The sequence below is a fragment of the Pagrus pagrus genome (assembly GCF_965226575.1).
Source record: "Pagrus pagrus genome assembly, chromosome: 3".
NCBI lineage: Eukaryota > Metazoa > Chordata > Actinopteri > Spariformes > Sparidae > Pagrus > Pagrus pagrus.
Window position 1 is genome coordinate 27,695,640 of NC_140187.1, and position 15,946 is coordinate 27,711,585.

The 15,946-nt window shown below is 42.0% G+C and overlaps 1 protein-coding gene across 1 annotated transcript in view; it reads left to right on the top strand.

Annotated features, from left to right (window-relative positions):
• LOC311255024 (caM kinase-like vesicle-associated protein) overlaps window positions 1-11,296 on the top strand; it is a 48,146-nt gene extending 36,850 nt beyond the window's left edge. The window contains exons 2-11 of the mRNA XM_084349145.1: window positions 490-597; window positions 712-843; window positions 3,735-3,809; window positions 5,607-5,745; window positions 6,930-7,050; window positions 7,142-7,217; window positions 7,389-7,525; window positions 7,716-7,794; window positions 8,192-8,279; window positions 8,477-11,296. Coding sequence (XP_084205271.1) covers window positions 503-597; window positions 712-843; window positions 3,735-3,809; window positions 5,607-5,745; window positions 6,930-7,050; window positions 7,142-7,217; window positions 7,389-7,525; window positions 7,716-7,794; window positions 8,192-8,279; window positions 8,477-8,833 — 1,299 coding nt within the window. The 5' untranslated portion in view covers window positions 490-502 and the 3' untranslated portion in view covers window positions 8,834-11,296. The remainder of the gene's footprint in view (window positions 1-489; window positions 598-711; window positions 844-3,734; window positions 3,810-5,606; window positions 5,746-6,929; window positions 7,051-7,141; window positions 7,218-7,388; window positions 7,526-7,715; window positions 7,795-8,191; window positions 8,280-8,476) is intronic.
• Window positions 11,297-15,946: the final 4,650 nt, after the last annotated feature.

Genomic DNA, 15,946 nt, shown 5'->3' on the forward strand with positions numbered 1-15,946 from the left:
CCATATTAGCCGCTGCTCCTTCTGACCCCTACGGTCCGCAACGTTCACCCCGCAGAGAAGCGCTGGCACATCGAGTCCGGCCGAAAACATTCCCCTCACTGTTTTATTACTGCTATACGTCTGCATAAAGCTGAGCCTGTGCAGCAGAGGCCCACCATGGCTCTGGCCTTTATTAATGCAGGATCATGAAAGGCTCTGTTACAGCGTGTGAAACAATCCGCTGCGTGGATACCGCCTCTGGTGGCTCTTTAGCTCGCACACTTCTGAAAGGCTTTCTCAGCATCATTGAAGTAATACTTTTTGACTGAGGGAGGGCTGAGTTTTAAGCCAAAGTCATCATTCAGTGTAATAAAATGGCACAGTGTGACGCCAGATCGAAAAGAAATCATCAGCAAGAAAAAAGAGATTGAAGAGAGAAAGTGTTATCTGTCCTTTTATTCCTCTCATCCTCTCCCTCTGTTGTCTCGTCTTGAATTTGTCTTTCCACAGGTGAGGAGTGGCCATGCCATTTGGCTGTTTAACGATCGGGGAGAAGAAGGATTATAACAATCCTTCGGACGTGACAGATAAATATGACCTGGGTCAGATTGTCAAGTCGTGAGTATCTTAACAGCTTCTTCCTCAACATCCTCTGCACAGACTTCTGAATGCTGCTGTCTTTTCTCATGAAGCCTTTACAATCTGCATTTATATATCTGTGAATCTTTTCAGGGAGGAGTTCTGTGAGATATTCAGGGCCAAGGACAAAACCACAATGAAAATGTACACGTGTAAAAAGTTCCTGAAAAAGGACGGGAGGAAAGTCCGCAAGGCTGCGAAAAACGAGATCCTCATCTTGAAGATGTGAGTTGTTCATTGCGGTTAATGTTGTCTGGAGTCTAAATGTCTGAGTTAAATAGTGCATGATTAGTTTTGTGATGAGATTGTCAAGTTCTCTGTTTGTTGTTTCTCCTTTTTAATCGTTTTACAATTTTGGAGAAGAAAAACAAAACTGAAACAAATCTTTTACTTTGATGGAAGAAAAAAGACAGAGCTCATTTTACTGAGTGATCACCCACAGTCACTGTTTCTAAGTGCCTTGTTGTATCTGAGACATATTTTCTCATCTTCTCTGTGATTATCTACTTACCTCTGCCAAGGAGGTTATGTGTTTGTCTGTTTGTCTGTCTGTCAGCAGGAACTACTGGCCCAAATGTCTTGAAAATTAGTAGAATGGTGTAGCACGGGCCAGAAAAGAACCCATCAAGTATGAGGCGGATGCACTAATTATTTCACATGTTCGTTAACATTGTGAGAGAGAGCATTTGGCCTCGGCTGCATAAATGACAGACATCTTAAAATCTGGTGGATGGTAGTAAAGTTCAGTAATGTCAAAACCTGAGTGCTGCAGGGATGATGTGTTGTTTTAGGCTAACCCGGAAGTTAGCATCACCCTGGTTCCCCCTGCAAAAAGCCTATTGGACTTTTCCATTGAATTTGGGTTATGATAGAATATAATCTCAAAAATGTATGACACTTACACATTTTGTTCAGCAAGATCAGTTTCACACCACGTTTATGCCTTTTGAAGCACAAATGAAATTGTCATAGGTAGAAAGCTGGTGTTAGGCTATAAATGAACTACACTGTGGTCACATGACTTCAACATCACCACCACTAAGCATCTTACCACACTTTATAATACACACTTTACTATACACTGATCAATCTACTAGTTGTAAAGTTAGAGTTAGAATAGTTTGCAACTCGTGTCTGCCTGGACTAGTGAGTAGATGACTCTCCGTCGGCGTGATGATGTTTAATGTCCCCAGCAACCTCTGTAGTCTCATTTAGCCACTCGTTATTAACCACCGTTTTAAACAGGGTATTTGTTTTATGTCGTAGACCAAAATCTCTTAAGTTTGTCTGAACCACAGAGTTTTTTTCAGGCATTTAACGAAAAAACACCTATTCGAAAAACCCATTGACTTGAAGATGAGGAAAAAGAAGAACCAGAAGTTCACAATGCTAACTGATTTCCAGGTTTGAGGGCTTGTTTCTGCAGCACTTGGTGTGAATCATCTGCAATAAACTCCGCCGGAGATATCAAGGAAAAAAAAGCTCAAACTTTCAGATTCACGGAACACATCCTCATCATCGTCAGGTTTAGGCAAGAAAACTAATGATTAGTTTTAGGAAAAAAATTGTGGTTTAGGTTAAAATAGCTAAGTTACTTTTGTAACTTCTGTTATGAACGTACCTGGTTATGTACGTAAACTCACTGTTGACTGGATCAAAGTCCTGTGCTTGTTCGACCTGATCATCCATCCCCAACCTCCTCCCTACGCTGACTTTTTTGCTCCTTGACTTCACTTCCTCCTTTTCCTGCTGTAATAATGACTAAAGCTGTTAGAGGTCGCCGCCTGACAGGGAACATCAATATGGGTCATAATAACCTGCTTTCATAGCGGATCTATATTGTCGTTTTTCTGATGAGGCAGGCTGCTTCATGAGAACGAGCAATAACATCGACCGTGAAGTTTGCAGATTTGCATATCAAAGCAGAGTGGACTGTTGACCTTGGTGGAGGTCTGCGCTCCGAGTGCCCTTCTAGTTCTAACCTCTAGTAAAACATAGTCATCGGGCTAATCAAACTGTCAAAGGCTCGGGATAATGGCTGGCAAAACATCAAGCGCTGTCTTCAACATATCCATAGATACTGGATTTTGTAATCAGAGCAGAGGGGATGTAATTTAAAGAATTTTAATGAGACAATTGAACATTTCTTTGTGGAAAAACATATTACATCGTATATTTTATGTCGTATATGTCTAGAGGAGATATTTAATGGTGAAATTAAATTTGATATACTGTTTATACTGGTAAGACAAAACTTATATAAGGAGAGAAAAAGAGTGTTTATCAGATGTGCAGGCAATTGCATAGTTTGCAAAAATGACTCTGCTCCCACATGAATTCAAAATGTATACATCTGTGCTTTAGAAATCCTCACAATGGAACAATAATTGTCCAAAGGACATGCACCATCCCATCTGATAATGCAGTGCTTCTTCCTTGGCTCCTGATATAACAGATATGTAAATCAGAGTTATGCAACGCTGTCACCACCTGTCAGTGGTGACGCAAAATGATAATGATGCATAAGTGTCCCAAAACTCAATGTCCCTTTCATTAAGTGAAATGGAGAGTCTTGATTTAATGTGGAAGTTATTTCAAACACAGATTGGGTTCTTTTCACATTCAGTACAACTTCAAAAATGATGAGCAGGATCTTAAAGGCACCAGGAATATTTTGTACCTTCCAGGGGGCTGACAAGAACAGCACTGTGAAGCCTCAAATACTGAAACTTTATCAGCCAAATTCCCCTTAAAGTTTCCCCTCTGATGCTGTGGTTGTAGAAGACATGGGCACCTGCTCTCCACCACACTGCTGCTGGTTGTCTTCATGCCCACATGGATGCGCCTGATTACATAAATCTGGTTGTCTGTAGATGGTCAGTTGAACACGCAATTCTCAGTGAAGTGAAGTCAAGTGATTGTTGCCTCCTACCCGGCTGCTCCCTCTCTCAGCCTGCTGTAGTCTGTTATTCATGAGCATCAAAGCAGATCTTTTGCATTATTTCTCCAACTGAATGAACGATGCAGACGTCATCTCCTATATAACTCCTGACATCATTCTCCCTCTCTCTTTGTGCTTCTCTCTCTGCCTTCTGCTTCGTGTCACATCTCCTCAGGGTGAAGCATCCCAATATCCTCCAACTGGTGGACGTCTTTGAGACCAAAAAGGAGTACTTCCTCTTCCTTGAACTGTGAGTTCAGATGTCTGATGAGTCGGGGGGAAAAGGCTCTCAGCTTGTCTCTGCAGCCGCTCGGGCCCGCTGAACTCAACGTGTTGATTATAGACTCATGGGGAATGAGCTGCTGTAGCCTGGGGCCTGCTAGATATGAGAACAGCTCTGAACTCCGCTCATTTGGTATTCAGATATGATTGCTTTCCAGTGGTGGAGGAAGTATTCAGATCCTCTTACTTACGTAAAAGTACTAATACCGCACTGTAAAAGATACTAGGTTACAAGTAAAAGTCCTGCATTGAAAATTTAAATTAAGTTTTACCAGTAAAATGTTCTTAAAGTATTAAAGTAAAAGACCTCATGAAAGAAAAATGTCCCCAGTGACTGATACAGTGTTAAATATTATATGGCCTGATTATTATTATTCATGCACTGATGAAAAAGCTGGCTTTTTTTGCTGCAGTTGCTTGAGGCTGAGCATTTTTGTAAAGAGCTGCAACTGCTGATTATTTTCTCAGTTAGCTGATTGATTGTTTGGTTTGTGAAAATTCTGAAAATAGTGAGAAACGCCATCACAATACAGCTTCAGTAAGCCTGTTTAATTCAGTCAACAGTAAAAACATCAAAATCATTAGAAATAATCTACAATTATTAAAGTATTTACAAGAACAAGCAGCAGATTTTCACATTTGGCAAAGGTGGAACCCATAAATGTCTTTGCATTAAAAATTATATTTATTCTATAAGGTCCAACTCGAAACCAAAGCTATTAAACAATATAAATACAATGGACTGAAGAAGAAAGTTATTAATGTGGCAAGTTTCTCCTCACTTGAATCGAGGGTCTAAAGACAGAGGGTGTCGTCCACTGTACAGATTATAAAGCGCACTGATGAAATGTGACTGTGATTCTGGGCTATATAAAGAACATTTATTTGATTTGATTTGATTTGAAAGTTTCTACAAAACAAAAGACTCAAGTACATGTGCCTCAAATTCAAGTGCGGTACCGCAGTAAATGTACTCAGTTACATTCCACCACTGATGCTTGTTAGCGGCTCCGGTCTCATCAGCATGTGTTCTTGGGGAATTTGATACATTTCCATGTTAATGCTAATGTGCAATACTTGTCACGTCTTCGGAGGACACGTGACTCGAGGGTTTAGGAATCCTGGTAACAGAGAAAATGATAAAACACAGAAAAAACTCCTGAGCCAGGTCCATTAAACTGCTCTTTTAGATGGGCCCCTCTTTGGTTATTAGTTTTTACAATTGAAAAAGAAACTCTATTTGATTATTTACAAAATAACAGAACAAAATAAAACCACTTCTCAGTCTTGGTCCAGTTTGTTTGATTCGTGTGAATTGCCTCTGCTTAAACAGCAGCCATAGCAACGGACATTACTAATTAATAGGCTAATTAGCCAATGCTAACAAAATTATCAACGGCCGGAAGGAGGTTGTTAAAGGGCTGCATTCGGCCATGTGGCCGCCAGCTGAGTAGGTCTTATCTACTGTATAGGAAATAGATTAATACTGTTTCCCTTTAACAGATGTGGTGTGTTATTTAATCTTGTCAACAATGTAATTATTATTTCACTTTAAATATGAAATCTCTAATTACAATTAGAGGTCTCTACTTTATCAGATCTTTTTTTTTTTTTTTGTCTTTGCTGAGTGGTTGACAGAAGAAACATGTGAAGATGCTGCAGTCAGATTTAAATTGACAATATTGCTGTTACATGGTGTAAATCTTCCAATGCTGAACTTTAAACATCCAGCATGTAACACATTGCTGCCCTTCTTTTTCCACAGTGCGACAGGCAGAGAGGTGTTCGACTGGATCCTGGACCAGGGTTACTACTCAGAGCGAGACACCAGCAACGTGGTGCGCCAGGTGTTGGAGGCTGTGGCCTACCTCCACTCCCTGCGGATTGTTCACAGAAACCTCAAGGTAACAAGCTGCAGGAGTGCATACGTGTTCCATTACCGTGATGGCATCTTACATCTTACATGAGCAATAAAACTGTAGGATTTCACTTTTTAACCACTTTTACACTCAGGAGTGCTCAGGAGCTCCTGTGGAATCAGTTATTTGCTGAAGATGAAGTGATCTAAATGTTACTGAAGCAAAGATTGTAATCTGAAAAACGTTTCATCTGCAAACCCTCTCTGTGCCGTTATCAGCAGCTCCAACAATAACCCCCAGTAGAATCGACAAGCCTCTGCTCCATGAAATCAATTTCACTTTAATTCAGCCGAGCAACCTGCCTATAGTACATATGGCTGATGGTCCAGATCAGCAGAGCAGAGCCGTAGTCACGCTGTGATGGCTGCCTGTAGTGAGCTGTTGCCTCGCACTTCTCTCGCTTAGCTGGACCAGAATTTCACTTTATATATTTCATGTGTTTCAGATTTTTATGAAGCAGTGTCATTATTTGGGCTCTATATTTGAAACTCTGCATGGAGTAGGTGACACTAACTTTCCTCTGAGGAAAACTCACCACAGGATTCCCGAGCTGTCAGTCATGCAGGGGAGAGCCCTGTGTTAAAGGGGGTGAAAGCTGGTAGCCTGCCTATAATGTATGTTAATGTATTCTTTCTGATCCCAGCACGTATCTAAGTGAGCCTCAGTGCACCAGGTGAGTCGGCCACAGAAATGGCAAATATGTGATTGGCATGCCTGCAAGACGCTGGGCAGGGTGCACAGAGTTCACAAAATATAACCCTTAGTCTTTGTAGGAACAAAAGAAGAGGGGCCCGCCATGTGATGACTATTAATAGTAAAAGCTTAATTAGCTTCTCTACCTTGAAACCTTTATAAAAGCCCCTGTATGGGACTGTCAGCTGAAATGAAAAGCAACGCAGCAGATATACGTCAAACTTGGTCGAGACATTCATCTTTTGTCCGGTCACGATAAAATGACAAAATTAAACTGTCTCTCATTTGATTTGACTGGTTTTAATCTGCACTGGATAATTAAACTTTTAGATGCTTTCAGTCCTCTCATTATATTTCCATCAGAAAATTATCTCACAACCTCCTAAACAGTGACCAGATGATTGACTATGAAAACGACAGACCTTAGATACGAGTAGTATATTAATAGTTGTCATCATAATGTGTTTCTCCTTTAGTTGGAGAACTTGGTTTATTACAACCGCCTGAAGCACTCCAAAATCGTCATCAGCGACTTCCATCTTGCCAAGCTGGAGAACGGACTAATCAAAGACCCCTGTGGGACACCAGAGTACCTGGGTGAGAATATAAATAAGATGTTATTAAACAGACAGATGATGTGAAGTGATGTGGCAGCCAGAAATTCTGATGCGTCTGTGTCGTTGTGCAGCTCCAGAGGTGGTTGGCAGACAGCGATATGGCCGGCCTGTGGACTGCTGGGCGACAGGTGTCATCATGTACATACTGTAAGTGATGGCGTGAAACATAAAGAGAGGAGATTATAATTCCAAACACATGATCGTTGCAGACTTTGTTGATGTCGGTAAAGATGCCCAATATAATATGACATAATAGTCATTGTTTAAATATGGCATATTTGCCTTTTTGACGCTCTTCTCTTCTTCTTGCTCCCTCAGGCTGTCAGGAAACCCTCCTTTCTACGATGAAACTGATGACGATGATTATGAAAACCACGACAAGAACCTGTTCCGAAAGATCCTGGCAGGCGATTATGAGTTCGACTCTCCGTACTGGGACGAAATCTCTGATTCAGGTAGTTGTTGGATAAAGTTAACACTGTGAAAGAACACAAAGGCAGCTTGCTTTGTAAACATTTCAAATGCCACAGATTTCCTTCCTTCTTGCCTCTGCTGCGGTCAAAAACATGTCATGTTTGTGTTCCCATCCATCAGGAGAACAAACGCTTTTTTGTTGAGCGTCTTCTGTGTATTTTTCTCTGACAGCTAAGAGTCTGGTTGCACGTCTGATGGAGGTGGATCAAGACCAGAGACTGACAGCCCAGGAGGCTATAAACCATGAATGGTAGGCAGCAGAGCTTTGATATTAGACTCTTTCAACTGTTCTGAGACTGTTGACTGATCTGAACAGCTGCAAAAGAGCAGACTTTCTTTCCTGTTTGACGTGTCCCTTAAAATCGCATTGAGAAACACAGTTCTTAATGAGTGCTCAGCAGTGATTAAGCTAGCAACGACACTGATGCTTTGCTTCACAAGAAACCTGAACCCAAAAACTAGTAGAAAAAGGTCCGACCAAGAAACTGATCAGAATAATCCTTAAAGGTTAAACAGTTCCTGTAAAAGTTTGCCAAGCAATAAAATGAACAACAAATTGGATATTACGCTGTGCAGTAGCCTCTGGTATTAAAAGATAATGGAGGCAGAGGGCTCTGTTGTGACGTTTTTCCCATTTCATACAACAGGATCTCTGGCGGTGCAGCTTCAGATAAGAACATCAAGGAAAACGTGTGCGCACAAATAGAGAAGAACTTCGCCAGAGCTAAGTGGAAGGTGAGCCCTTTTGTTCTCTCTTCCAGGACGCTCTTCATCACAAAGTTCAAGAGTAGTTGTGCAGTCCTTGAACAGGAAACTGTTGTAGTGAAGTGTTGTGTAAGAGGGGAGGAAATCCAGCGAGAGTTGATGCTCTTTGAGTAAGTTTTCAGGCTGCAGCACCTTCATGCTTCAGTTTGTTCTCCCTCCTCCTACAGAAAGCTGTGCGGGTCACCACCATCATGAAGAGACTGAGAGCACCTGAGTCGAGTGAATCGAGGGCGGCTACCCCTGCGGCCGCCGCCCCAGCGGACGGCGCGGCTCCTCCGGCTGCCACCGACCCATCCGCAACGTCATCTGCACCCGAGGGAGCGCCCGCTGCCGTCACGGAGCTCCCTGCTGGAGCGGAGATAAGCCAACCGGCACCCGAGGCCGCAGCCGAGGCGGCGGCCCCGGCCGCAGAGCCACAGCAGCCGAACCCGGCGCCGCAGGAGCCCGAGCCCACATCGCGTTGTAATGGAGAAGCTTCAGCTGCTCTGCATGCAGCCACCGAGGGTGGGGACGAGCAGGGTTAGAACCCCCCACCACCCCTCCCTGTGTGACCTCTGCAGTCCCCACCACCTCCTGCACACTGTACATTAGCTGCTAGCATGGTGACACTGACTCTGCTTCTCTCTCACTTGCAGCATTAGTATCATCTCATGGAGGCTGTGTGCTACCTTTCCTGAGTGCTGCGTTGCGTTAGCTTTCTTTCTACATCTCTTGTGTCTTTTTTCACTGACCCTCCGGTGTTTTATGTCAGATTATAGAATCCACGTCTCCCTCCGCACAATTGAGTTTTAGGGGCAAAAACAGATCTGCTGTCAGACTGTGGCTTAGAGCTAAAGTCTTCTCTCTGAGTCTTCTCACAGTGATAAGAGAGTATAGGAAGACATAATTGTGCTGAAAATGGCTCTGATTCCTTTTTAATGAGCCGACTTGGGAAACTTCTCCCCGTCAGTCTTTCAATTACCGTATTTATCCTTCGAATCGGCGGAAAAGTTCTGCTTCTGAAATTTTGACCTTGCACCGTCACACTCAGTCAGTGCTGGTCCTCACACACGGAGAAGACCATGTGTTCCTGACACAGGGGAGATATGGTTATCCTTCTTATCTGTTATTGTCTACACTAACCAGGTATTGTGCGTTAACAATGCTGAGATTGGTGACTGGGAGTTACTATCCCCAGTGCTGTATTTTGAACTAGGCAGCTTCACACATAAGCACACACACAAACACTATGTTCCTTTGCTAATTCCTGCTCAGGAAAGAACCTCATAGCTGTAAGTGTAAAGATTCTGTACATAGAGACCTTTGTAGAAGTAGCCAAAACAGCATGCGTTCTCACTTTTTTGCTGTTCATTTTACATTCACGGCCACTCGGTGGATAAAGATGCGCTACTGCCAACCTCGTCCGATCGTAGGCCACCGCACCCTCGCCTCTCGCCACGCGCCACGTCGAGGCCGATGTTCTTTTTAAAAGCACATTAAACCGTCTGTCACCACTGTTCATTTAGCACCGCTGCTGTCTTCATTTCATAGCAGTTCTATGCATCCAAATTAATTTGTAGCTTTCCTTTTCTAGAAAGGTCACTTCATGACATCTTTATCCATCACGTGTTGGATATTTTTTTCTTTTCGCTAGATCTCACTCTCCTTTGTGTTCAGTCATGTCCTCTGTTAGGATATTGACTCAGATGCCATATTGGTCTTAATATCTGGTTGTAACTGTAAAACAAAATGTGCATTAACTGACCACACGCGGCTTTCAAGGGAAGACATGCATCATTTTGACTTTGTGGTAACTAGGGTCACCTTCACCACCTCAGCTTTGCTGACCTGTATTGTACTGAAAAACATGTATAAAGCAGATCTTTGACATTTCTGAACTTACTGGGTTTTTTTTATTTATACTTTTTTATTTCTATATCTCTTTTTGCCTTGTTTCAGTCACTTGTTTATTCTGTAGACTTTTCAGCTTATACTTGATCAACAGTAATAACAATCTCTCCTTTCCTGTCACTGGTCCCCTCGAGCATTAATAACGAGCTACAGAAGGAGTTCTCTGTAATCACTCTAGAGGAAATTGAGCAATATTCGACTGGCTGCAGAAACTGTGATTCCTGGTGTCCTTTCGATACAGTCCATGTACCTGTAAGTACAAGTCTATAGTCCTTACCAGCTGTCAGTTACTTAACTAACACAGGGCTGCTGTCAGATAAGTGTGTGTGGGAGAGGGCCAATGAGACCACATGTGCTCCCCTGGCCTGTGAGTGCCCACATGATTTCCTGTGCTAACACACACTGAACCACGGGCTTTTAATCCCTGGTCACTTAGAGACAGCGGCCATCTTGTCAAAATTAGATTGATATAAACAAAGTAAAATATGTTATGGCTCGTGCACGGCCACTTTGTCTGACTCTCCCCAGTCTGTTGTCAAATTACTGTGAACACCTGTGAATTTATATGAAAGTGTCCACTTCAGATAAAAAAAGGGGCTCTGGAGAAAACTTATCACATTTACTATCTGTAAAAAGTTTGAGTCTTTTATTTCTACACGTTTCTCCTTTGAACTTGTGCTACGGTAGATTGGTCGACACACCAATCATTCAGATTATACCACTATATTATTTCTTACATTGTTTAAGATGAATATTTAGATTTTAACGAGACGCTTAAACAGAAGAATAACAGATGATTTTTTATGTGAATAGATTATTTCATGTGGTCCGTTCTCTTTGTTTAGATGGCAAATAAATCCTGTTTCGATACTGTTACACAGTTTAAAGCAATGCTTTTTTCCAGTACATTTCTCACTGTATTTAGTACTCCATGTCTGTTCATTTTGCCATGCACTTACAGGTGTTTTTGTAGATGTGATGTTTGCCAGGACCAGTGGTCACCTGTAGGTCCTGTCTTGCATTTGTGAGCTCTGTACTGTACTCCTTGACTGAGTTTGATGACTTTGATGGTAATAAAAAGTTCTACTTCATCTGTTTATTCATCTGTAAGTCTCCTCATTTCTCTTCTGTCGGCCGAGGGCACAGAGCCTCTCACAGAGAAACGATAGCTCGATCAGAGATCTGCAGGATTATTTAGAGAAAATGTGGGAAACAGCCTCCGTCATCACACTCTGCTTTCCCCCCTAACTCTGAGGAGAGCATCTGTGTTACACGCTCTCAATTAGCACAAGCTTAGTGCCCATCCTGGTGGGGTGTGAACTCGTGTTTCGAAAAATCCCAGCAGTGCCATTTGGTGACTGTGATGAGAATTTTCCAGGATACTTGAATTGCATCGTGTTGGAATAATAATGCAGAGAGCTCACTTTCTAGGCCCCTCTGGGGTTTCAATAGGCTTCCTCTTGGGAGATTTCCTCTTTTTCAAGCCCATCGTACAGCGGTACGCAGCCATCCACACAGTCACGGGGGCTCAGGGGGATCCTAACTCTGTATCTCTCCGTGTCATTTGATGACTTCATTAAGAGTGGTAGGGTGAGGGAAGTGTCAGTTTCCTGTGTGTCTCAACTAGTAATGTGGAGATGAAAGGCTGCTGATCAGAGTCTGTCCTTGCCGAGGGGAAAAGAGAATTTTACAAGGAATACCAAAATATTGTACATCCTCTGGGCAAAAACCAAACTCACAGACTAACTAAGCTGAAACAGGAGCTGCCTGCTGCCTGCACGTTGTGGACTGAGATATGTAGAGCGATCAATACAAAAATACTTAGGTAACAGCAGGCCAGAGTGAATCTACTTACACAACTCATTGAGTTTAACGCAGCTCTGCTTGTTATAAGTGTTTTCCTTACACTATCGATGTTTCCATCTTTGAGGAAACTCTCTCAGCCATCAGATCCAAACTGATGACAATAGTCCATGAGAAGAATTGTGATAGTGATGTATGGATGCAGTGCGTCGCATTGATTTATCGGCATTGAACGGTTATAAGGCGATCAATCACCGCTGCATGCCACTGAGGGCCTGCAGAAAACACACAATGTAGTTTCTTCAGTTATAAACTGAAATCAATGTCATTGAGGTGAGTGAGTGAGTGAGTGAGTGAGTGAGTGTGAGGAACAGAGATGCACCAACACTGACTTACAGTAAAAATACAAGCGCATCAATGGGAAAATCAAACGACAGTGATAAAGGTTTGTATTATAACACAGGTTGTTTATATGAGGTTTATAATAAAGACAGGAAGCACTTTCTTATACACGTCATTAATAATGGTAAGTTTATAGTTCATTAAAATTTAGTTAATAGTTATTTCATTGTTAACAATGTCATGCTTTTAAAGCATTTAGTAAGTAACTGTTTATTGTGAAATTGCAGCTGATGGTTATAATACTCTGTAAATGGTTAATAAACAATGTCTAGTTCATCTATAAACATTTGGATGATCATTATAAAGTTACAACTGAAGTTAATACACCTTTACAACTGCTTAATAAATGGTTTATAAAGCATTTCATTGTTTATTAATGATGGTTATTATAAAGTGTTATCTAAACACTATCTATATTAATACAACAGAGCTGATTTAACTGCCTATTCGCAACTTTGTATTCATTCAAATGTTGTAGTATATAACCACTCATTCTTCTGAAGTGAAACTAACTGCATTTACTCAAGTAGTGTACTGAAGTACACTTTAGAGGTTCTTGTACGCTCGCATATCCATTTTATGCTTCTGTTCCACAACAGCTCAGAGGGAAATGTCTCGTACAGACACAATCTATGTGAAAAATACAGTAGAGAATGTAGCCTGTCAGCATGAATTTAATGCAGGATATAGGAAAATTCATGTTGACTAGAATGAGGTCAAATGAATCAATATGATAAAAGTCCACCTGATTTTGATAGCAGAACTTTTCTTTTTCTCTCCTGCCTCAATAAATTACCTCATAACCCCCAAATGTGTCTCAAGAGGGGCCCAACCCCGAGTTAGGGAAACACTGAGCTAAACAAGTCGACTCTAACCCCTCACTCAGGCTGTTAGACTCCTCAAGTCATCCTCCACACTCTGGTTAAATAGTTTGTTGTTTGTGTTTGTGTTTGTGTTGTTTTTCTGTGATGCAGCATGAAGAGACTCAAACTTCAGTATGTAACTTCAGTATTCAATAATACATCCTAATACAACAGACACGTGAGCTATTTTCCTGCTGAATGAGTACTTCTACTTTAAAGTATTTTGGTACATTTTGCTGTACTTGTGTTGAATGCAGGATTCTGACTTTTAATACAGTATTTTTACTTAAGTAAAATATCTGAGTACTTCTTCCAACACTGGCTATTTCCATATTTTATGTACGTGCAAACATTATGCAAACAACATGTAGCATCAAAGTATACATTTCATAACTTAATCCTTAATGAGTCTGTTTATTGTGCACATGTTTAAATGGAGGTTTTGTATGTTTGTTCCTTTTTGTTCCAGATGAACAGTCCTGCTGACACTGTTGCCTCCTGCCATCTGCTGGTGGATCACATGTAGTGCAGCTGTAACTCTTGTGATCACGCAGCAGCAGCAGCAGCAGCAGAGAGCAGTGTTGCTCCCTCCTTTCTCTGCTGTACTTTAGAGGGCACTGGTGGTCCACAATGGTTATTCCACACTTTCCCCAGAGTCTCATCTCCACACGGTTACTGCCTGAAAAGCCTGACAGTATTAGGACTTAGGGCTCATGGATGCCAGAATGTAGTGTGATGCATCAAATAAAACACCCCGAGCTAAACTCTTTAACCCAGTTTGTGACGGATCCCAGGTTGAGGCATTAAATGAATGTCAGCTCATCAAGTCTCTAATGGACTGAGTTTAGTTTTCAACAGCGGCCAAGACTGTAGGTCTTCAGAAGGATGCCTGTGAACAAAGAAGCAGCTTCATGGCATGCCAAATGTCTGCCTCTCACCATCCAACTCCTGAGTCTCTCTGCTCCAACAATGCAGTGAGTGTCCGGCAGCTCTCGCTGTGAGAGAGACGGAGCAGATAACCAGAGAATGCCACGACTGCCTCTGAGCCACCGAGCAGCAGATCAGACTGGACGATAAGACGGAGCTGGATTCCACATCTGAATGATGCAAGTGATGCCATGGCCTGGCTTTATGTCATGTGATATGCACTGTGGAGATAATGCCCCGCAGGAATACATCTCTGTTGTGTTGTGCACAGAACCGACCGATGGGTCAAGCTTTTTTGTGGGTATTTTTGAATTTCCACAGTGTTGATCAGCCTCTTGGTTTGAAGCCAGTTTCTGATTCAGAGGCGGAGGTGGATGGATCTGAAGTGATGTGGTGATGATGCAGATATAATTTTAACAGCCACTGTGTGGGAGGCTGACCCTGAATATTGGTGTCCTCTATTGAGAGCTGTCACCCTGACTCTCCTCGTCTGCGCCGCTGCTCCTCGCGGGGGATCAGATAAGCAGAGAGAACAGAGCTCAGTCTATGTGCTGGAATGAAAAAGGGGACAACAGAGTTCTGTAGAGCCCAGATGTCATCTGATGCCTGGAATGCCCCGTGATGATTTTCAAAAACCGTCCGACCTATTGTCTGCTTTGTCCTGAAACAAACCCGTGCTGCGGTGAGAAGGTGTCTCCAGACATGTTCTCATCTCTGCATTTTTTACAATATGTCATCCGGGCTAACTCGAGCAGAGGAGGTTCTCCTTGTGGGAAAGCATTCGTGACACACACACTGTATGTTGAGCATATTCTGATCCCTAAACAAGCGTATGTAACAAGGGTATAGTGTGCACATCTGTGAAGTTGCATTGAAGTACAAGAAAAGAACAGACCCAAACAAGGTCTGCACTCTGATCTGCTTTTATTCATTATGTATGTGACTAAAAACAAGAATGCAACATGTTTTGCATCAGTGGCTTTTCTGGCTTCCTGATGTTTTAACTTTCATGAATTATGAAGCATCCGAGTTGGTCTGAGAGTTCAGCAAACATTCATCCCTCGTTACTTATTCACATCGCAGTTTGTTAGGGCTCTCTATATGAGCCAAATGTTGACGCTTGAAGGTAGCATTTAAGCATCAATACCTCACATTATACAGTAGCCAACATAGTCATCTTGAGAAATGATCAGAATTGCCTGCAACCTTCATACGATTGTCGGTCTTTATGAGTGGATTCAGTGACATTTTGTTCCATGAATTTCATTAAAATTTCATTGGTTTTGTGGCACAATAGAAACACAAAGACAGGTACACCAGGGAGCTCTTGTTCCCAGCTCTTTTTTGCCATCTTACCCACTAATATGAAACCATGTGTCATGCCTTCTTGCGACCCCTTGCAGTCAAACATTACCTACAGAGCCGGAGTTGAGTTGTGAGCAGTTCAGCTGAAGACAGTTTGATTTGAAAAGTATTTAGCTGCCTGACAAGTATGACAAATCTGAAAATAAGTTCATGATGACTTAAGGCATCAGCATTCTTCAAACACAGTGTTTGTCAGTTTGTCTGAAAGAATCTCAAACCTCCTTCCTTCATATCTTCCCAACGTCTGAACTGAAGGACTGGAGAATTCTTTTATTTTTCCAAAACTGACACTTCATACAGTGATTGTCCAGCTGTTTGACTTATGTATTATCATATCAGAGTGTATTACCTGTTCATCCCAGAATAATACCTTCATATTCCCTTACA